The sequence below is a fragment of the Apus apus genome, chromosome 11, assembly GCF_020740795.1.
Source record: "Apus apus isolate bApuApu2 chromosome 11, bApuApu2.pri.cur, whole genome shotgun sequence".
Classification (NCBI taxonomy): Eukaryota; Metazoa; Chordata; class Aves; order Apodiformes; family Apodidae; genus Apus; species Apus apus.
This window is the reverse complement of record NC_067292.1, coordinates 3315247-3337055: the sequence shown is the minus strand read 5'-3', so window position 1 is coordinate 3337055 and position 21809 is coordinate 3315247. Positions and strand designations below refer to the sequence as shown.

Sequence of the window (21809 nt, the reverse complement as noted above, 5' to 3'; positions counted from 1 at the left end):
TTGGCTCCTCCTCACCCTCACTTGTTGAGTCAGTTGTTCTGGTGACAACTACCCCAACTGCTGCTTTCCAGGCTGCATCATTTGCTTTCTCTGTATCTGAAAGCCAGGAGAAAGGCCACATTTGTGCAGAGAACCTAGAGATTCCAAACCTGCATTTTACACAAATCCCTTGCCAGTGCAAAGCCTGAGACACCCTGTTAAGTTTTCAAATAGGAAATATTCACCACATGTTTTCCCACTCACCTTAGACAAACAGGCCCTAATAAAACAAGAAGTTACACCAGAGGATGCAGAAAAGGAAATGCCTAAGAGCAGCTGAGCAGTTCACATAACTTAAAACCCTTAGTAAGCAGAGCAGCATCATTTGGAGCAGTATCATCCATCACTTGATACACATGTACAAATAAACTACAAGGCAAAGGATGCAAGACCATGGCCCTGAAGCTGTAATCTAAATATATGTGAATATGCACAAATATGTGCAAAAAAAAAGTGACATAGAGAGGAGTTAATCAACTTTAAGACTTCAATTGATTACTTTATTTTTTTTACATTAAAAAATTACAACATAACATGGGTTTGAAAAGCCAAGTAAACCTGATTTCACACACGCACACACTTGCTAAGTCACAGGGTTCAGCTGCTGGAAGTGATATTTTCTGATTTTCATCAGGGTATTTCATTAAACAACATACACATTAAGAGCCTCATGATAAAGCCAGACACATTTATTTATTTTTTTCCCCCCAGTCTTTTGGATGCGCAACCAAATACACAAAGATTCCTGTGGAATTCCCAACTTTCCCCTCAGTTACATGAGACATAGTTTTGTTCATTTGACTGCCATTTCCTTGGATGTGTCCACCCAGAAATCCTCCAGTATTACACATCATCTCCCCCAAGCAAAGTGAACATAGCACATAATATTGCACAGTTTTGTTCGCAGGGCCCATAGGTAAGAAGTGGATCCCTTAGTAATTTCACCCACCCAACGGGATAAAAACCTGGTGAAGCTGGAATCAAGATGCCAGTTAGAAAGAAATGGAGAAGCAGGTCACTGAAAAAAGGAAGTTCAGCTTCTGTAGTACGTAAACTTTGTAATGCAAGATTCTTCAGCACATTGAACTGCTTGAGGTGGGAGAGATCACCAGTGCTACTGGCAAAGCAAAAGCAAGAACAGGACATTTTTAAGGCAAGTCCCAGAACAGGGAGATATTCACTTTCTAGGCACGATTTCAAGCTATGCATCAAGGCTCCTGCTTTATCCTTTATATTGTCAGTAATTTATAGAATAGGTTAACGATAATACAAAAAATAGTCTAAATGTCATTTTTCAAGAATTCACTGTTAGCTGAATTTCATTACTTGCACACTTACCAACATTTCTTAGCACTACTGTTGTTTGTCAGGCCTGCATAAAGCAGTTCTAGATCTATATTGCTCTCATTTTGTTAAAGTAGTTTTGGTTGGAAAACAGCTAAATTCAAAATAATTCCTTCTATTGCAGATCTTTCTACATTAAAGATCTGTTGGACTCTGAAAAAGGCAACATCCCTCATTCCTCTTTGTTGGAGGGATCACTAAGTTAAGAGCTTTCCTTCTATGAAAAGTCTGTACAACAAGAAAAAGGGGCAGAGTAAGACCTTCAAAAGACAACTGGTTTGGGTTCATGAACTCCAATCTGCAGTACATTCATTTTTATCTCACACAAGAGGATACAGTCCCTGGTCCCACTTACCCCTGCACAAAGGGCTGGACACAGTCCTCAAACACCTGCACTTAAGATCCTCTAGAATCAAAGCCTTAAGAACTGGAGGTGCAGATTTGAGGGCAGAATCTGGCCCACAGCTGCTAGCTGAAAGTGTTGTTTACTGAAGATTTAGAGCTTACCTAAAAATGCCAAATGAGACTAATACTGCCAAACACAAGACATGCTTTTGTGAGCCTGGGAAGACATTTGGCAGGGGTGTTAACAGTGCCTCTGATGTGCTGCTGCTGTGTGCACCTGTCCTTTGAATCACTTGCATATGAGGAATGTGTGCCTGAAGTGGGACACAAGAGTACAGCTCTGGTTATTAGGACAAGCTGATGTATAAATCACAACTGAACAAACCACTGTTCCCTGAAAACTGGATTTAGAAGGCTATGTCTCATTTGAGATCAACTTTCACCATAATGCTCCTCCTTATGATTGACAACTGCACCAAAGTCTATAGGTTTTTTTATAAAAAAACCACACAGGTAATTCCCCAAACATTTATCAAATAAAAAGGGTTTAACAAAAATGGATAATTAATCTCATAAAATAAATTACAGTAGCATGACAACATTTGGCTTCTTTAGTGTGACCACGTGCTTTTCCTTTGTTATCTTGCTGCAAAGACCATTACAGATCCAGTTCATGTCTCTGAGAGTTAATGAGATGTCTGTGACGAGAAACGTATAAAACTCTGCTTGCTACAAGCAAATGTCTGGTATCAGTTTCACCTCGTCACAGATTGTATGCAGACAGCCTCCTCTGGCCCCAAATAAATATTCTTGCAAGTTCCAGCATTGTTAGACTCAAACAGAAAACTCAGGTCCTCCCTTCTTTGCTCTCAGCAGCAGTCTCCTGACTGGAAAGCCTGCGAAGGGGTTGATCCAGAGGAGGGAAGGCTGGCCCCCAAACACTGACTTCATCCCTTCCCAGCGCAGCCTCCGCTCCCACGTTGGCTTTTCACTCTTCAGTCTTTCAATCTCCTGTGTACAAAGACATGCAGTGAGGCACTGGTGAGGCTGAAGTTAAAGTCTGATAGTTATAAAACCTGAGGACTGTTTTGATCTTTCGATGTACAGCTAGTGAGCCGAGCAGTTTCTTACTGTTATTCATTTCGTAAGGAAGAAATAAAAATAGGTGATTTAACCTCGTGGGTTAGAAGACCTTGAACATAAAATGTGTACAAGAGGCTGGTCTACCTCTACCTCTTCCCCCCTCAAACTAAAAGACAAAGTGACCACACAAGCTGACAGTACAGGAGGGGATCTGCAGGCCATTCTCCTACACTAGAAGTTGTTTACTCAGTTAATTAAACCAGACAACAAGGCTTCCAGGAAGGCTCTTGTACTGCAATTATTGAAGCCAGGCTTGCCCTCCCAAATGCATTACTTTGATGACCACTTTTTCTATTTCCCATTAACGAAGGCTGCATATTTACCAACTGTTTCCCAAACTTACTCTGCTGCAGAGAAGTACAGTTTTAAACAGCCTTATGTGAGAAAATTCTGGCCATCCACAAGATTCAAATTCCTTGTTTCCAGTCAATTACAAAACATCCTCTAAAGGCTTAACTAACACTGCAGATCTAAGGGCAGGGAGCCAAAGGTCCAACCAAGGTTACTCTCTAATAAAATGTATCAAAATACAGGAAAGTGTGAAGGATTGATACAAGGTAGCTAGTTTAAGTGTAAACCTGAAAAAAGTAGACATTTCTCAGGATACATATCAGGAGTTTGTGAATTTCAGCCCAAACTGAAGTCAGAAGCTGTGCAATCTTTAATCGTATTACTAGGTTTTCAATTACAGTGTCAGAAAAGCAAAAATGCAGGAACTTCTGTGAGAAAGCCAATCCCAAGAAATTATTTCCATGCCTACAAGTACAGAAAATAAAAGCGAGGAGCTAATTTAGATCTGGGGTTTCCTCCAAAATTAGAGCCTCCCCTCATGCAAATAAAACAACATCTAATCACATCTTCCTAGATTAATTGCTATAGTATAGAAAAGTAGAGGTCCTTACCGTTTCATCGTTGCATATTGAGTGGATTTGGGTGCCAAACATGACTGCAGTGAAAGTGAGAAACAGAAAACCCTCAAGGCACAAGAAGATCATCAGGATCACAGTTACGGGTGGGGAGAAGTCACTGCATTCTGTGAAAACAATATATGTACTTGTAAAAAAAATATAATATAAAAATCTCTAAATTATGTTCATACTGAGCCATCCCATCTTCAATAACAGCAAAAAAAGCCAAGTAGCTGACCCTTGAAACAGTATTTCACAGTCTAAAAAAATAATAATCTAATTTCTAGCACTGCAGCAGCTTTATTTGCTGCCCAAGGAAAGACAGAATTTGAAGGAACTAACACTTTTGGCTTCCTGCAAAGCACATGGTGCTGCATCACTGCAATCCTGCCTCGGTATTTCAAGGATATCAAATACATGATTCCACAAGGCCATTTAAGTACTTAGAACTGCACACGTATAAAGATGAGGGCAGCTTGAAGTTTCATGCATGATAAATGCTGTAAAATCCATCACTACTGTCAGCTCTGACTTGCTAGTTAATCCACACATTCCATTTTGCAGAGATTGCTTTATTATTTCTTTTTGAATTCACCACACATAGTAATCAGGTTCTGACCTACACTTACAGGGAGATCCTCTGATCAACTGATTCATTCAATTACAGTTAAAGAAAACTAAAATGGGATAGTATCTAGAAAGGTTTCAAGTCCAAAAAGGACCCAGACTCCATGCAATTGCCAGAATACTCAGCAAAAAACAGTCACATGGATTCTCCTGTTGCTTCAGGTACCAGAAGAACAACATATGACCCTCTGCCAAAAGCACAAGATCAGGATGAGCTCTGGTATACCAGAACATTAAGAACATAGCAAATCAGAGCCCTAAACAAACAACTGGGACAATTTAGACAATTTCTTTTCTACAGGAGCTCCACAGTTGGCTCTGGTAACAGAACGGGGAGAGAAATTTGTTGAAGTTTCAGCTGTCACCCACAGAATTGTGGTGGGACACACAAAGCCCAGCTGGCAGCTTCAGGTAGTAAGAGTGCTGAGGACCAGCTGCCTGTCTCCTTGCTCCCAGAGAGGCAGTAAATTTTTACTATGTGGCAAGAGAGTGAGAATGTCCTCGACAGCCACAGCTCTTAGAGTGAATGGCTAAAAGGAAAGAGGGAAAAAACCATCCAAACAACCAACGGGGTATGAAATATTTTCAGGACCTCACTTTAAAAAGATGGAAGTCCTGTAATATTTCATACACAGACTTTCCCTCAGTAGCTGCTAGATTATGACAGTGAAAGTGAAGTAGCTGCTTACCAGTCCACTGCCCTCGGACACAGGAGAAAAACTGAAACCCACACAGTATGAGAGCATGAGCTGAAATTAGGGCTATATACATCTGGAAATAAGAAAGAGAGAGAGAGGGCTTACTTTTGCCAGTAGCCAGGTGTACACCAGACATTCCATTCAGCCTTCACCACTGCACAGCAAATACACTTCCCTGTTTCAATTTTTTAATGCAATGCAATGATGCAAAACCAAATTCTAATTAAGTTTGAATCTAACAATGTAGGCAATAATGAAAGCCTGAGGATTAGCTCCCTAGATCACAGTACCATTGTAGTAATTGTTACTACACACAACACAGCAAAATGAAAACAGCTTAAAATAGCAGCACTTTAAAATGAGGAGGAGTAGAAATATCTTCCTGCTTGGAGAATATTGGCACAGAAGGAAAAAACCCACCAACGTGAAAAAACTGAGCCCTTACTACTAAGCATAACCAAAATATTTATAATCAAGGTAGGTTCACACTGAGATCAGGCTGCTGTTGATTTTTACTCACCGTAAACAGAACAAAAAATCTCTGATTTTTCTCCCCCACACAGTTATTCACCCACGGGCAGTGATGATCCATCTTTCGAATGCATCGTTTGCAAATACTGAAAGGCAAGGAAAAGAGACTTCTCTTGGGAAACAGGACTTTGCATTTTACTGCAGCAACAAGGGTATGCAGGGGTCACAAGGGGATGTGCTGGAATCTTTCTTGACAAAGTCCAAACAGTGATTTTATTTGCATGTCTTTAAAAAAACCAAACACCTATTTGCACACTCACAACTCAGCTTTTGGTTGACAGAAAAGTAACTGTGTACTTAAGGTATTCTTGACATAGGAGAAATAATATTAATGAGAATCATTGCATCTCCAAACACATGATCAAGCAAATCCAGGAACATGGTTTAGACACTGAATGTGCACAGCCTCAGTTCTTTTTAGATTCAGTATTAAAAGAATCCCTCCCCTTCTGAAGAAGCTTTTTTAGGCCAAGTAGTTACTTCAGGTTTACAGGCTTTCAAGCTGTAAATTTAGTTGGTGAATAAGAAAAAATAATTTTAAAAAAAAGAAATTCCCATCTTCAAGAGAGAAACTGTCGCTACTGAGGTTTCAACCAGCCACACAATCCTAAACACAATCAAAACCTCAACTGAAGAACAGCTTTCAGTGTAACACCACCTCACCTCCTCACCATAAAACAAAAATACTGAAACTATAAGCAGCACACATTCTTTGCCTGCTTGCTAATGAATATTTAAACACTACTGTTCTTTGCTAGTTCTGCAACTGATTTGTTTCAGCACAGGTTTCAGTCAAAGTTATAGCTAGAAAAGTCAAGCATTTCCCTAACTCCATTTTACATCTGCTAGCCCATCCAACACCAGAGGGTTCATTTCTCTTCTATTTAGGTCCATCTGCAGCCAAACATGAAACAGTTATACTAGTAAACACAACAGTTGCAACATATGTTGAAGTTCTTACACAAATCAGTAACTTAAGTATTTAATATTTGGTATTTAGTTTTCCTAGCTCAAAGTGTTTCAGATTTTCCTGCAGAACATCCAAAATATTAAACATTTCCATTTCAGCAGTTACCAAGCTGAATAAGCCTAAAAAATGCAGGCAGTATTGTTCAAAGCCCTTTGTTTTTAATGCATGCTTATGTATGTATGGTATCTATGAGTGCTGCAGTGACAATGTAGGAAGCAAAGCTGGAGGATTGTCACTAGAGTGAAGAACAGGGTGTGTGTGGGTGAGAAAATTGGTGCTCCGAGGCATAAAATAATTGTTAAGTCATCACATATGCATGATTATAAGGTAATTCAGCAAAAGGCAGAATATACTCCTGTGCAGTTTATAGGAAAGAATCCCAAACCTCTCAGTGCTCCTCTGAGGCTCCCTTTGCCCTGAGCTATAACATTGCTCTTAAGATTCCCACTGTGTCTGGTTTTATGGACATTAAAGACAATTCATCCTCTGATGTAAATTCCTTTTTTAAACAGTGCCAGTTACACATGAAAATCCCAATACCATAACTAAACACTGTGACCATTCTCTGGGGCAGAAGAAACAGGTATCATTCAAGAGCAAGCATTCTAAAGACTCTCCAAAAGATTTTCATTTCACAGCCTGCTGCCTGGAAACTCAGCCTCTCATTTATTTCCCAAGCTCTGTGGGAATGTGAACTAACTCCAGGCACCACAGCAGCCAGTGGTGACCCCTCCTAACATAACACCAATATATACTGTCATTCTAGAAAGAATATTAATGTGAAGTACTGAGTAAAATCACATTCAGATTCCATCAAGCCAAACACTGGAGGATGTCAGGTGAGCAGGACTCACTTTTGCTCATTCAGTATTTCTCACAAGCCCACGCAGAGCTCTCCAAGACATCAGATGTCTGGAACCCTGCCTTCATTTCCAACTTCACACCACGATTCCATGAACACTTTCAGCCAACAAACTCACAGCAATGCTCAAAGCAGTGGTTCTGTTTTCTTCCTACTCCAATCACTCGTATTCTGCTCCTTCCCCTGTCCAAGCACAGATGTTAATGCAGCAAGAATTTGGGGAAGTCCCTCCCTTAGCTGCAACCTGGGTCATTTCACTGTGCACGAACATTCCCACCTTACACAAGAGACAGGAGTGATAGGGCAGTGAGAAGCAGGAGCTGTGGACAACAGAAGGTCTTCTCCAGCCTGGCCCTGCTGCTGGCTGCATTCAGGCAACTGCAGGTGCAATTAGTTTTGAAAGTCAAAGAGAACATTCAGAAAGACACAGCTAATGGCTTCAGAGAAAGTGGTCTGGAAAACGGGAATTCACAGGAGAACTGATGCAAACATCTCAGTGACTGGATTCTGAACAACAGCTCCCCACACACAGACACAGGCACAATGAAGAGGCAAGAAATCATGACAGCTGTGCTCTTCCAGTGAAAATGAAACAGCATTTCCTCAGGATGAGCCTCTTCCTTATGCTGAAAACCATAACTGCTTAGTAAAATCTCAGTTTAATGTATTTCACTGAGGCTAGATATTTAGCTGTAAATAAAATTTTCTTGTTCTTTTTGCCATTACTAATTTGTATTACGAAACTATTTTTCTTCCTTAAAAGAACTTCTGCAGCAGTGTTGCACAACAATTTTCGTAACTACATCATAAGAGTCTCTTCTGTTAATAATTTACCACTCAAAACATGCACTGAGGCTTTGAGTGTAAGTATTTCCCAACAGGAACCAACTTCAATTTCCATTTTCACGTCTCTTCTATCAGCAAATTGCCACTTTGACTACTTGGGACTAGACCATCCTTTTAATGTCCTTGGAATGGGTCTGTAAGCCAATAAAAATTGGCAGTATAATCAAACAAACCTTTTTTTCTATTCAGTAAACTTCTGCAGTGATAAAATTTATGGCAAAGAATCAGATTCTGGTAGGTGCTCTATGCAGTATGTACTCAAACACTCAAGAAGTTACAGAAAAGTTACTTAAGTTAACAGCAACTTCTAGTAGCATGTACTGTATGAGTAACAGAAAGAAAGGCAATTAAACCTTATGTCCAACTGCTGAGAAAAACATGACAGCAGGCTTACAAAAGGATAACAGAGATTTTTCAGGCTCTGGCTTTCTCTTTCAGATGTTCTGTGAAGCCATTTTTACACTGTGCAAGCATTAATATTCCCTGAAGTGGAATATCTCACTGTGTTTTACCAAGCCATAGAAAAGCAAAACAATTCATAAGCCATGCAAAGCTAGATCCTTGAACCAGTGGTTAGTGAAAACAAACCCTCTGGAAGTATCACAGATGTCCTTCATCGTAGACACAACCCATTCCTGCTCTGTTTTCACAACAAATGGCACACAAATTATTACTATAAACAATGTATTAATCCCTGTTTAGATTATTTTTATTATTCTTCCACAAAGAAACAATAATTTTTTCAATCAACACCACATTTCTGGGATCACAGGCTACTCAACATCCAGGATACTCCAATGCCAGCTGAGGATGATGGCCCAGATGTACCCAAGTGACTCACTGCAGGGCACAGAGCTGCAGTGGCTCTAGGCTCTCCAATACGCCAGCTTTTTACTCAGAAGATGCTTCATGTAGGGCTACTTCCACATTAGTAAATCTAACGGGGACTGAAGATGTGGGAAACCCTTTCCAAAGATACCTGCAAAGTCTCTGCAGAAGCCAGCCTAAACCTGAGATGCAAAAATCAGCGAGATCCAACCCACACTCTGCAGAGGCTCTCAGGTGTCCCTCCACCACATCCCACAAACACAATGCAGGCTGCACAGAGCTGCTGCTCTGGATCCCCAGAGATGAACAGTTTTATCCTGCCAGAAGAAAGCAGATGCACTGCTTCCACCCCAGGCCCACTGAGCAGTTGTGTTCCTGTCACACTCTACCAGAGCTAATAAAGCCAGCCAGGACCAAACTCCCTGCACAGGAAGGCAGGCCTGGTATCTGCATCTGTACAAAGCTGACCTACAACATAGATAAATGACCAGAAGATCATTTTATACTTGCCTATTTATACATGAAACTTTTCCCTTCACACTCCAGATACAAAAACCCACTCACATCTGAGAGAAGAACAAGATCTCAGTGCCAAGACAGAGTATTTATAATGGAAAGAGCTTCTCAGCCAGAACTCTCAACACAGATTAGTGACCTGCACTGAGACAACTTAGAAATCACAAATTTATAGAGTAACTGGAGAGTCCTGACAAGACTTCACTCTGTTCTTTTGACAGGCACTCAGAGACTTAAATCTAATCCCCACATCATTCAACACACATCAATCCTCACACCTAGAGAGACACCAGAAACACTTGCATATTCATGCAAGTCTTAATTATACAGGCATTTTCAGTTCTCATACATTACAAATGTATAAATGCCTAAAACAGTGCCTAAAAACTCAAAAGATGGAGAATTAATTAAAAATTGACATATCTACTATCTCTTCCGTACAATGTTCAAATCATCATCATTTCTGTCCTTATTAAAATGAATTTTCAACAAGCATAAGTGCATTTAACCAATTATGCACACAGCCCTGGGAAATAATCTGCCAATTCACATATAACTTCAAATAACTTCATTACAAAGACCAGATAACACAAATGAAAGCGACAGTTTTAAACTCATCTGCATTTTCTGAATTTAAGATTGTAGAAGCCATTTCTTAAATCAGCTTCTATTAGAAACTTCCCTGAGATGCTTCCCTGTGCCCTGCATTATCAACAGTAGCAGACAATACTTAGAATGATGGACAGGAAAGAATACTCACAGATCAAGAAGCATTTAAGACACCATAGTATGATTATTTTTAAAAAACCTTAAGTCTCTTGGTTCTTTCCCCTCATCCACATTCATTTTTTGCCATATTGTATTTATAAAATACTCTGCAATTAAAGTTTATTTCATACCAAAAGAAATCCGAGGAGGGGGAAATTAACACATAAATATCAGGAACATTATACCAAGACTCAATAAGCATAAGTGCTTTAAAGAAAACTGGCATACCTGCAATGGTGTGCACGTTCAGGTTTGATACTACAGCACTTTGGACATTTGTAGATCACTTCTCCTGGCTTCAGTTGCAAATTATCCATGTATTCTTTAGTGGCATTTCCTTTGGGTACAGCTCCCTGAAATAATTTCAATTAAAGGAGACACGGCTTCTTAAATGGTATGAGAGCATTTAAAAATGTGTTTTATAGACTTCATACCCATAATCTCAGGATAGTTGCTGAAATAAGTTCATTTATTCAAACCTACTCTGCCATAAGCCAGAATTATTTCTACATTAATAAGTTATCTCTGCTTGACCTCAAATTCAGTTTCATTTCAGCAAGACTCATCTATAGCCAAGTATTAGCATAATTCTGATAGAATCTGTCACCAGCATGGATAAAATGGAGAGGAAGACACATCTTTACATGCAGATGCAAGCACTACAGGTCCAGTATTTGCTGAGAGGTTACTCTGAACAAGCACTACTCCAGAGACAAGCTTCTTACAGCAGCGTATGTTAATTGTGGTGATGGTCCATTATTAGACCAAGCCACCCATCAAAGTTAAATCTGCAAGAACTACTTGAAAGCTGTTATATCTAATCTCTGAATACAAGATTTAGCCACCTGCCCCACATCCACAGGTTTCTGAGAAATAACAGTCACCCTTTTTTCCTCTAAATTTAAGCCCTTAGCTTGCACACTGTTCAGCATGAACCACCACGGGTTCTTTATTGTACATCTGGTGTCTTCTGCTGCCTTCTGCTACTGGGAGAGCTTGTGCAGCTCATTCAGAAAAAAACCCCTGGCAACTTCATCATTCTACACAGACACCTTAAGGAAATTTTTGGGACAGAATTAAGAAACCAGCAGACACTTCAGATTCAACTGTACAATATTTCTCCACTTAGGCAGAAAGTTTTTGTTGCCTATGGCCTGGAATAACAATCTGGTGCTTGCATTGCCTGAGAAACAGCCCAAGTTCTGCCCCAGATGAACTCTTTGGCTAAGTGGTGCTTCAAACTGGAGCCAGTTGGCTTTGCTGGGGTATGAACTGGGAGAGTTTCTTAAACACTCACACTGTACTGCTGAAGTGTTTGTTGCAATGTGAATGTTCTCACTAAAGTTAATACCTTAGTGTCAACATGGTGAAATATTTCAGAGAGAGCTCCTAAAGGACAAATGTATTTTTTCTCAGTTAAATTTGTGCTTTCAAAACACATCTCACATTCACCTATCCACCTCTCAGTAAGGACAATAAGTTCAGGCCATGCTTTTAGTATTTTGTTGATTAAAATAGGCTCTACTTCAAAGACACCTTCCATAGTCTCCAACATTCACCAGTTCCTTTCAATGAAAATTCTATTTTTATAGTTATAAGAATAAATTTAGTTCACATTTGTTTTCAGGCAGTTTATTCCTTTTTCCTTCAATCTTAATTTCTATCACACAGTCATGTCTCCATTCTGGGACTCAGCAGGAAAGCAATGGAGGAAAAAAGGTAGCACTGCATTTCAGTTTCTATCATGTTTTATCCATAAAGAACAACATAGATCTAGAAAGACACACAGTTTTTCCAGGACATATTTTTAAGCAGTCTGTTCTTAAACCATTCGCTTTCTTAGCTGTCACAGTCTGCACAAGTTGCAACCTCATCACTGGGTGTGGGCTCAGAAGTAAATCAAAGACCTAGCAAACCATTAACTACAACATCCTGCTTCTTTTTGAACACTCCTATAACTTCTATATACAATGTTAGCCTCCCAAAAATCTGGAGAAAAGAGGCTTTTCCCTTGCCCCTCTCTCCCCAGATTTATTCCCTAAATAGAGTAATAAATTTTAGTACAAAATAACCAATTTGATTTCTTGAACAATTGAAAAGTAGAAGCCCTAAGAAACTAATACTTTCAAGACCTCTCATACCTACACTGTTCCAATGTGGGTTCAACTTAATTCTCCCTTCTCAATGACTCCAAAAACCTAAACACAATAACACATGAATCATGTAGCACAGTAGTTCCTACTTCATGCCAAAATGTGACTGAAGCTTATCAGCATGTCTACCTCTGAAAGATCTCTCGTGTGCCATACATGGAAGATACATTTCAAATGATACAACTTTGGAAGTTTTGAAAATATATCTGATGAATCAGAAAAATTAGGAGAAAGGACTAAAGCTTTATTAGCTTCTTCAGAACCTAGGTTAATATTTTCATCATATCATAGAATGGTTTGGGTTGAAAGGGACCGTAAAGATGTTCCAACCCCCCCTGCATGGGCAGGGACACCTCCCACCAGCCCAGGTTGCTCCAAGCCCCAGCCAACCTGCCCTTCAACACTGCCAGGGATGGGGCAGCCACAGCTTCCCTGGGCAGCCTGGGCCACGGTCTCACCACCCTCACACTATGGCATTTCTTCCTAATGTTTAACCTAAATGTCCCCTCTTCCAATGAGCCTCTCTCTCCCTTATAAATTAATTTAATACTGCCTGCTCCTCTAGTAAAAAATTATGTTTTCATTAACAGAACAACATGAAAATAGAAATATCATTGCTTCTAACTGACCGTTCTGCATCTAACACTGCTCTTCCTAGCAGGAGGTGATTGATACCACTCCCCCAAATGTCTCAGCAGAGCATGAGCTACAGGAGAGGACAATCCAATGCCAAGAAGGTTCACATACTTACTGGATCAGTTAGCATAGTTCTCAGATGCGATGACAAAGCCAGCACTGCCAAGCAGTTAAAGAGAACACCGTTGATCACAGAGTACCAAAAGTCTTTGGAAGGCAGCAACATGACAAAAGTCACTACAAAGTCTGCATAGACAACCAGAAGCCACGTCATGATGGCACAGACCATCCCACAGCCATCTCGGATGAACCAAACCCTCTCTGCCATGTCAGCCTCAGAGGAAGAGGAGTCGTAGCTGTCATTTTCAGCCAGAAGTGGGTGGTGCTCAACATCACGGAACCTGTGCCCTGATGACTGCATGGTTTTCTGGCCTCGCCCTGCAGGAAGCCAAGATACCATTACCATCACACATGAGGAAAACTGGAAACACAGGTGGCCTTCATTTTTTATTCCTGTACAATAAAACAGATCCAAGTTCAAAACAGATTACTGAGATTTTTCTTTTGCATCAAAACCTGAGCAATTCTGTGACGACATAAAGATGAAATATTTCTGTAACCAAAAGATACTAATGAAAAAGGTTTAATCAATATAAGCTATTTACTGAATTCTATAATCTTTTAACTTTTTTTTTTTTTTTTAAATAATGCAGCTTTAATGCTTGACAAAGGGATTTTAGAATGGTTTTATTTCCATCTTGCTGTGACTCTAAACCATTGTTCCCCTTTTGGCAAGAAGCCTCTTTTAGCTCAAACTAGAAATGGCAAAATCTTCATTAAATTACAGCTCATGTCTCTCAGAAAACAGTGAATTATGTCACCAGACTGTGCACTTTTCACATTGCTCCAGCAATCCAGGGAAGAGCAGAAAGAAAAAACAGACTGGAAATCAAGCTGTTCCAGCACACTGTTCACAACAACAGAACAAGTTAGAAAGCAGCTAAATTTGTTGGCAGAAGTGATATTATGTTGAATAAAAACCACAAACCTACTTCAAAGATACACTGGATAACTTACAAAATGGTCTCAGATCAGACCCATCTTCAGGGAAAAAAACCCATGGTGGTTAAATTAGCATGGCAACAGATTACACGAATCAGATTTTCAAAGACCATGTTAATTAATTTAATTTCATAAAAACTCTTTCAGGGCTTTGTTGTTGTTCCCATGTGGAACAAAAACAAGACTTGAAACCTTAACAGTTTTCACAAAAACAGATTTATTTCCCAAACACTTCTAAAAAGCACAGATAGGAAACAGAAGAACTCAAGTGCTGTCAAGAAACAGGACACAAAGCTTAAACATTATGTATTAAGAATAGCCCTGCTACTTCCAAAGTCTACTGTGTTCTAAAAATCATATTGATTCCTGCTATTAAAGGGCCATGTCTGAGATAACCTTGAGAGCAGTATATTGATTAACAACAGCCACTCTGAAGTCTGTTTCTTCTCCTGATTAATGGCAGCCTTTACAGGACTGGCAGGAATCACAGCACTTCAGTTTACATCCCCAAACCTTGAACACAGGATCACTCTGTTAGTCTAAAATGGTCCAAATGATCATTACCAGGTAAGGAGATTCACACTGAGATAATTTTCAGATGAAGCTATGAATTCTTAAATCCCTTCAAAAAAACCCTCAGTCCTATCTACCAGGAATCAATTCAGATAAAGGTTTTCTACCCACTAAATCTTTCTGATCCTTAATTCTTGATGCCAGAACTAGGCAGGAATAATCCAAGAGGCTAGAAAAGAAGTACATGCAGATTGCAGGGTAGAAATTCCAGAGTGACAGTTAAAATAACTGTCTCCTATGAGTATCTCAGCTACATAAGTGTGGGCTACATTCCCTGGCTGGGACACAGATCAAACAAACTGAAACAACCCTGGTAACTCAGATCTAGTTAACAATGTCATATTATAATTTCTAGTAGTTAAACATTGTGCTTTCTGTCCACATGTTGGGGTTTTTTGGTTTGTTTGGTTTTGGTTTTTTCCCCCACAAAAGTCACCTTTCTTAACCAGAATCTGGCTACTAAGCCAAGGATGAAAGGAACCACACACTAGAAAAATAAACTCAGAAAATAATAAAATTAACTGCTCTTAAAAGCAATTCAAATTTCACTTAAATGGAGGAAGTAAAGGCCCTCTCTTTCTGGCTACTTCAAGTTATTCTAATCTTTCTAAAAGTTTACAGCTAAAATTACAACCTCTGCCAATTAAATTCAACAGCACATTAGGACATCAACCACTCCTTGTGGTCAAGACTTGTAAAAGAAAACTCAAGTTTCAGGAGGCCTACATGATTGGGAGACAAATTTGGAATTCCATCCATCTAGGGTATAGTATCTCAGAAGAAATACAGAATTAATTTTCAACCAAAGCAATTATTTTTCAGCTGCTCAAGTCAACAAGTTACCTTAAATCAGTACAGACATCAAGACCCTGAAAAAAAAAAATCAGTATTTGTGTTATGTCAGGATAAAAGTAAATTTTAGATGAATTCTGTGACTCTTTTAGCACACAAATTTAAAGGCATAAAATTCCTGTATTAATTTTGTTTAATTGTATTAAAGACAACAAAGAAATTATTTTTGCACAACAGAAAAAAATCCACATACCTCACAAATGTTCTGTATGTTATTCTGACATCATGTCCTTCCTTTGGGCTGTCCTGGGCTATTCACATAGTCATATCTGATGTAATCTGAAAAGACATCATCAACTAACTGATGAGTACTCTTGCTTCATCAGGAAAAGAAGAGTTAAGCACAAATAATCTACATAGATAGAAGTATTCTGAAATAGGCTGCCATGTTTACAGCAAACAAGCTTCTAACCAAGAGGCAAAAACTTTTAGATTAAGCTATCAGAGAACAAATTTTAAAACTCTAAACAGTGTTTCAAGTTAACATTGTATCAGTCTTTTGTGGCTGCTTCTTAAGATGAGTTGGATTTACAGAACTTAGCATTACAAACTAAGGTATCCAAAGACCTACTTCTTGTTCCTGTTTGCCACAGAGAATGCAAAAAGAATCACCTTGCTTGATTGTCTTCAGAGCTTCCAGGAAGGTTTTGGGTAGCAGGTCATTAATAACAAGTATCTTTGCCCACTGTTATTTTTATAATTGTAAGAGAAGACAGGAAAAAAATAGGTTTTACCTGTAATTATTAGACCAAGCTACGGCCAATTTAAAATAAAGAAACTACTCATTCCAGAATCTGTACATAAAAGAAAATGGCCTGCAACTGTGCCAAAGGGAATATGCACTTTGAAAGTTCTCCTTGCTAGAATTCCACCACATAGGCAAATAATTATCATATGGTTTATGATATACAACATTTATAGCCACTTAATTCTAAAGGAAAGCTTCTGAAACTAGCTTGTTATAAAAAAATATTCCAAATGCAACATGACTGATGGGAGTTATTCAGCACACATCTTGAAATTTTGCCAATTCAAGGAGAATTATTCCAATGCAGCCTTCCCCTGAAAATGAGAAGGCTCATGTCTTATTTAAACAATCTCTTACATTCTCCTGCAAGCCTAAAAGGTAATGCAATGTTTATTAGGCACATATAATTGCATGAAGCTACTGATTGCTTTCTGTTTTGCTTTATAAATAAGCTTTGATACTTTTGTTTTACAAGTTTTCACAATATTGTGAAACCCACAGTCATTAAGTTGTCACTGGCATGGCACTTTGCAGAAGCTGAGTAGAATCACAGAAAAAGGAGACAGGTTGAGTGTAGCACATTAATTTGCAGTGTCACCCACCCATTCTCTGAGTTCAAGATGACAAGCTATAGAAAAGATATGCTAAGCCTCTGCAGGTGAAATATTAAAAGTCAGGGTAATAATTTCAAAATTGTTACAATTAATTGACAAGACAGAACATGATTTGTTCAGTCAGTACCCTAATATTAAAGGCAATTCTCTGCAAAATTTCACTGTTTATTGCAGCCTCATCAGTTACTGGTTTACATGGAAGTGGCACCACAGTTCAGCTTTTGTGACAATAACCAGTTTAGGCATTCTCATGTAATTTCTCCCTCCCCTGCTCCTGTCTATTGTTGTCCTCTCCAGCTGCCATTAGCCCCTGCCTTGGTCCCCTTCAAGGACAAGAGGATTAATGTTTGAAAAGCACTGAGCCTTTGCTGCACACTTAAAGTACAAACCTGCAGCACAAAGCATGACACTTCAACCTCTCCATGCCAAACAACAGTTTTTAACTTGACCTTTTTAAAATCCTTATCTACCATTGTAAGATAACATGATAATATTCAACATTTCAAGCAAAATGTCATCTATTTGCACGGGTGATTATATGAAACCTAAACTGATGCAGTTCCACCCTGAGGTGTTACTTGAAATTCTCAGGTTGAGAATGTATCATCTGAGCTGCACCTCATTGTTAATGAGATGCAGGCCCAAAATGCAGCTATATTGTTGCAATTAAAAAAATGTAAGTTACATTACAAACTCATTATGACTGAAAAACAGTCTTGTAAAATGACTGTGTCTGTAGTTTCCCAGTGGAGCTAAAGAAGACCCACTGCAACAGCAGATCTTCCTGCTCTAAGTTCACTGGAAGACAGTTACCAAGGGCATTAGAAGATGAATGATGCAGTACAACTACTGTATCATGAGGCCCCTCAGCTGTCAATTAAATAAAAAAGGGCATTTCAGGGTTAATCACAGCCCTTTTCCCTGCCATCTTTTGAGGAAAAAAAGGAAAAAAGTTGTAGGGAAAAAAAAAATCTAAGGTTTTTTTTTAAAACATAAAAGAATTTATATGCAAGCTAAAAATCCATCAGATGTCAAAACCTCCATCTTTTTTGGTGGCATGTTCTTCCAAGCTATAAATCAGACAATTCCTGAGATTCTTCACGTTTCAGGTACAGCACAGCAAAGACAATGTCTTAATTTCAACATTTCTGATTACTTATTAGTCAGCAGTTGTAGGGAACAAACAGATACTGAACACTATAATAAAAATCCCACGGTGCTTACGTACAATGGATTTAAGTCCTACCTGGAAAGCACAGCACTGATGGCAAATCAAAATCACAGAACTGCTGGCTCATTAGAAGGATACAGCATAACTGCAAAATTTTTTAGTAGATCAAATGGGCACACCTACTACTGCATCCAATTCCATGGGCAATTCAGACCATTCATTGCTGACAGGTAAACATCCATCAGATAAAGTCTAGACACAATCACACCTGATTTAGGCCAGTAATCTACTTTTTATTACAGATACATGCAATTTAAACTGCAAAGTAAACTGTGGCTTGTTTCAACTTCTTCTCACTGACTGGTCTAGCAAACAGCCTCACAGTAAACAAATAAAACTACTGTCATATCTACATCAACCAGTAACTGGGCTGGAAACCCTTAAGCTCAGTCCCAGCAACCGCCTGGCTCTGTACCAGGAAGCTCTGCTGGGTCCTAGGGCTTCAAGGTTGAACTTTCTCAGCAACCATCCTTCTCTGGAGACTTTCAAGACCCATCTGGACATGTTCCTGCTGCAGCAGGGGGTTGGACTTGGTGATCTTCAGAGGTCCCTTCCAACCCCTATGATTCTATAACCTGTGTAAGAACTGCTGGAGTAGCAAGTACTCAGAAGAACCCATCCATCAACCACCATCCCAATTCAGCCTTGCCAGATTCAACTTTTGCTATCTGAAATCACAGATATGCCCAGTTTCAGCAATCTGAGACATCAGTAACACAGTGCACACAACTCTGGAAAAGAGCAGCTGGAACAGCTTGTGATGGCAACCCATGACACAACCCCAACGTGTTTTTTTCAGCTTATCCCCAAAACTGCCCTATACCCTCAGTGACACAGCTCATCATCACTCTAAGTCCCAGCTGCTTTTCCTCTAACTTTTGTACTACATTTATCTCATTAATTTCTTGTCTATGCCTTGTAGCCCTTCTTTGTACCAACCCACATCTGCTCTACTGCAGGCACAGTGACACTTTACCTTGGAAACGCATAAATAATGTGATGTTACTTACATACAAACACCTGGCAACAAATTCAAGAGCCAACCTTCAATAAGTACATATTTAGCACAGCTGAGTTTTAAGCTATTGTAATGATTCTTCTTATACCAGTCTCTTACTAAACAAGTGCCAGGCCATAGGAAAACACAGGAATTGTTTCTATCCAGCTCTGAAAAGGGGATATGCTTCTTCTAAATAACCTCAAAGGATATACAGAAGTACTTAGCATAAGCATGATGACTTACTGGGTATAATCTAATTATGTTAAGTCTTTATGCTGGTAGCATCCTTATAAACATGTTCTAAACTGAGCAATGAGAGCTCAGAGTAAAACAAGTCACGCAAAATGAAAGAAAAAAAACCCAATGCATGTCTTCAGAACACATCTATAGAAAGCACTGAAGAGCTTTGCAATCAGTAATGAACCCAACAGATCTGTGATACCAAGTGACTTTGCCATTAGCACAAAAATAACACCCAGATGTTCAGCAAGGTATCTTTTGGATAACAGATCTTTTCCCCCCACAGATGTGGAAGTCAAAGACATTCCAGGAGACTTTGGTGCCAAGCAAAGACACACACTGTCTGACACGCTGAGCTGCAACAGCAAGGGCAGAACACTTCTGCATTGAAGAACAACCTCTACTTGAGGGAAGGACACAATCTATGGCTGGGCTTTGTATCTTACCTCTTTTGGAACAGGGCCACAAATTCAAATTCAGATTAGAATCCAGAAAGCTAGGTTCTTAAATCAGTATCAGCAATATTGTGTGGAAACAGAAAGCTTTACTCTTTTGCCAATAGCACTTGGATTAATCATATTCTACTTTAAAGCATTATTTTTTTGAATTCTAATTGTTGCATTCACCATATACATTATACCCTCACACTTGCAATTTTCAATATTGACTTAAAGGAGTGTTAAAGTCTTTGTTTCAATGGTTCCTCATACCAGACACATACAAAGTCTCAAATTTCCTCTTTGTTCTTCATCTTCAGCCCTCTAACTACTGCAGAATTCTAACAATTTATTTTCACGTAAAGTTCTGTCTTCATAAAAGAGAAACCCATCCCACATACATGACACATACCCTATATCAGAGCAAAGCCAAGGAAGTTTCAGAGTTGAAAAGCACTACCGATTTGTTTCAGTCACAAAGCACTTCCAGCCATTTAACTCTAATCTAAAACCGCTAAGATTGTACATCAGTTTCATCTACGAATGAATCAGCCCAGCTCTCCCTTATCTGTACCTTTTCAAAGTCAGAGAGGATCCACTTCAAAAAAGATCTAATTTACGCCTCTTCCCGTGAGGAGTCCCAGGGACTTCAGCCCAGCTGTGTCTTCAGCAAAGCCGACAGCCCCGGCGCTGTAACTCAGCCCCCTGATGCCATCACGCCAGTGCCGAAACCAGCCAGGGAGCTCCCGGGGCTCTGCTCACGGCACAGATCACACACGTGCCGCGCTGCACCGACCCGCCCTCTCATTTTTCACGCCCTCCCCTTTTCCGGAGGACGAGCTGCCCGCATCCCCATCACCCGCAGGCGCTGCTCTTCCCTCCTGAAAACCAGCAACACCAGCACCACGCAAACCAGCAAACCCCCCCCCCGAGGCAGAGCCAGGCCAGGGGATGCTGTGTCAAGGGTTTCGCTTCCCCGTCCGGCCGAGATTCTCACCACACGGCCGCGCTGGGGCCACGGGGACCCTTCCTGGTGCCAGGGCCGCGGGCAGGTCGGTGGTGCCGCGGTTGTTCAAGTAAGAGAGGCGGGAGCGCAGCCCCGCCCGGGAAACAGCCCGTGAGGAACTGACACCGGGCAGGGGGGGACGGGGCGCCCGCAGCCCGAGCTGCCCCGCCAGGTGATCCCCGCTCGTCCCGCCCCGCGGGACCGGCCCCCACGGGGGCCAAGCGGAGCCGAGCGCGGCCCCGCGGCGGGAGCAGCGACGGGCCCCCCGAGGAGCGCCGGCCCCGGGCAGGGAAGGTGGCCCGGGAAGGGAAGGGGGGCGGATTTACCTGAGCGGCGGCGGCCCCGCTGCCTTCAGAGCTGCGGCGGTGCCGTGCGGTGCCGTGCGGTGCCGTGCCGGGCTGTGCCGAGCGGGGCCGAGCGGGGCCGAGCGGGCAGCCCCGCCGTGCCCGCCGCGCCCGGGCTGAGCCCGGCCCTCCCGGAAGCGGGCACGGGAAGCCGGGCGGGCCGCACTGCGCAGGCGCCGCGGCGGGCGGGGCGGGACGCTGAGCGCAGTGCGCAGGCGCCGCGGCGGGACGGGGGCGCGGCCCTTCTGCGCATGCGCGTCCTGGGGAGCGGGCTCCGGGTCCCGATCCCGGTCCCTGTCCCTGTCCCTGTCCCTGTCCCTGTCCCGCCTGCACCGCAGTCATGGAGAGGTGTGGGTCGGAAAGGAGCTTACAGCTCATCCAGTCCCACCCCCCTGCACGGGCAGGGACACCTCCCGCCAGCCCAGGCTGCCCCAGCCGCTTCCAACCCGCCCTTGGGCACTTCCAGGGATGCGGCAGCCACAGCTTCC

General features: G+C 41.1%; 1 protein-coding gene across 2 annotated transcripts; it reads right to left on the bottom strand.

The window, feature by feature from the left end:
- Window positions 1–512: 512 nt before the first annotated feature.
- ZDHHC7 (zinc finger DHHC-type palmitoyltransferase 7) lies at window positions 513–21448 on the bottom strand. Of its 2 annotated transcripts, none has more exons than XM_051629453.1 (8): window positions 21304–21448; window positions 15895–15980; window positions 13330–13652; window positions 10654–10778; window positions 5625–5721; window positions 5096–5177; window positions 3774–3904; window positions 513–2739 (listed from the first exon to the last, which is right to left on the bottom strand). In XM_051629453.1, the coding sequence occupies exons 3-8, from the start codon at window positions 13633–13635 to the stop codon at window positions 2563–2565; spliced, it is 918 nt and encodes a 305-aa protein (XP_051485413.1). In that variant the 5' UTR covers window positions 13636–13652; window positions 15895–15980; window positions 21304–21448; the 3' UTR covers window positions 513–2562. The 2 variants fall into 2 exon arrangements, with proteins under 2 accessions (XP_051485413.1, XP_051485414.1); XM_051629454.1 differs by lacking the exon at window positions 21304–21448 and adding an exon at window positions 20546–20821.
- Between the last annotated feature and the right edge of the window lie 361 nt (window positions 21449–21809).

What these genes read in the sequence shown, in the direction of transcription:
- ZDHHC7 (XM_051629453.1), bottom strand. Translation starts at nt 13,635, where the DNA reads ATGCAGTCATCAGGGCACAGGTTCCGTGATGTTGAGCACCACCCACTT. An exon ending in GAACTATGCTAACTGATCCA is followed by an intron (nt 10,779 to 13,329) that starts GTAAGTATGTGA and finishes AAATTATTTCAG; the next exon opens with GGAGCTGTACCCAAAGGAAA. An exon ending in CAATATGCAACGATGAAACG is followed by an intron (nt 2,740 to 3,773) that starts GTAAGGACCTCT and finishes CTTTGTACACAG; the next exon opens with GAGATTGAAAGACTGAAGAG.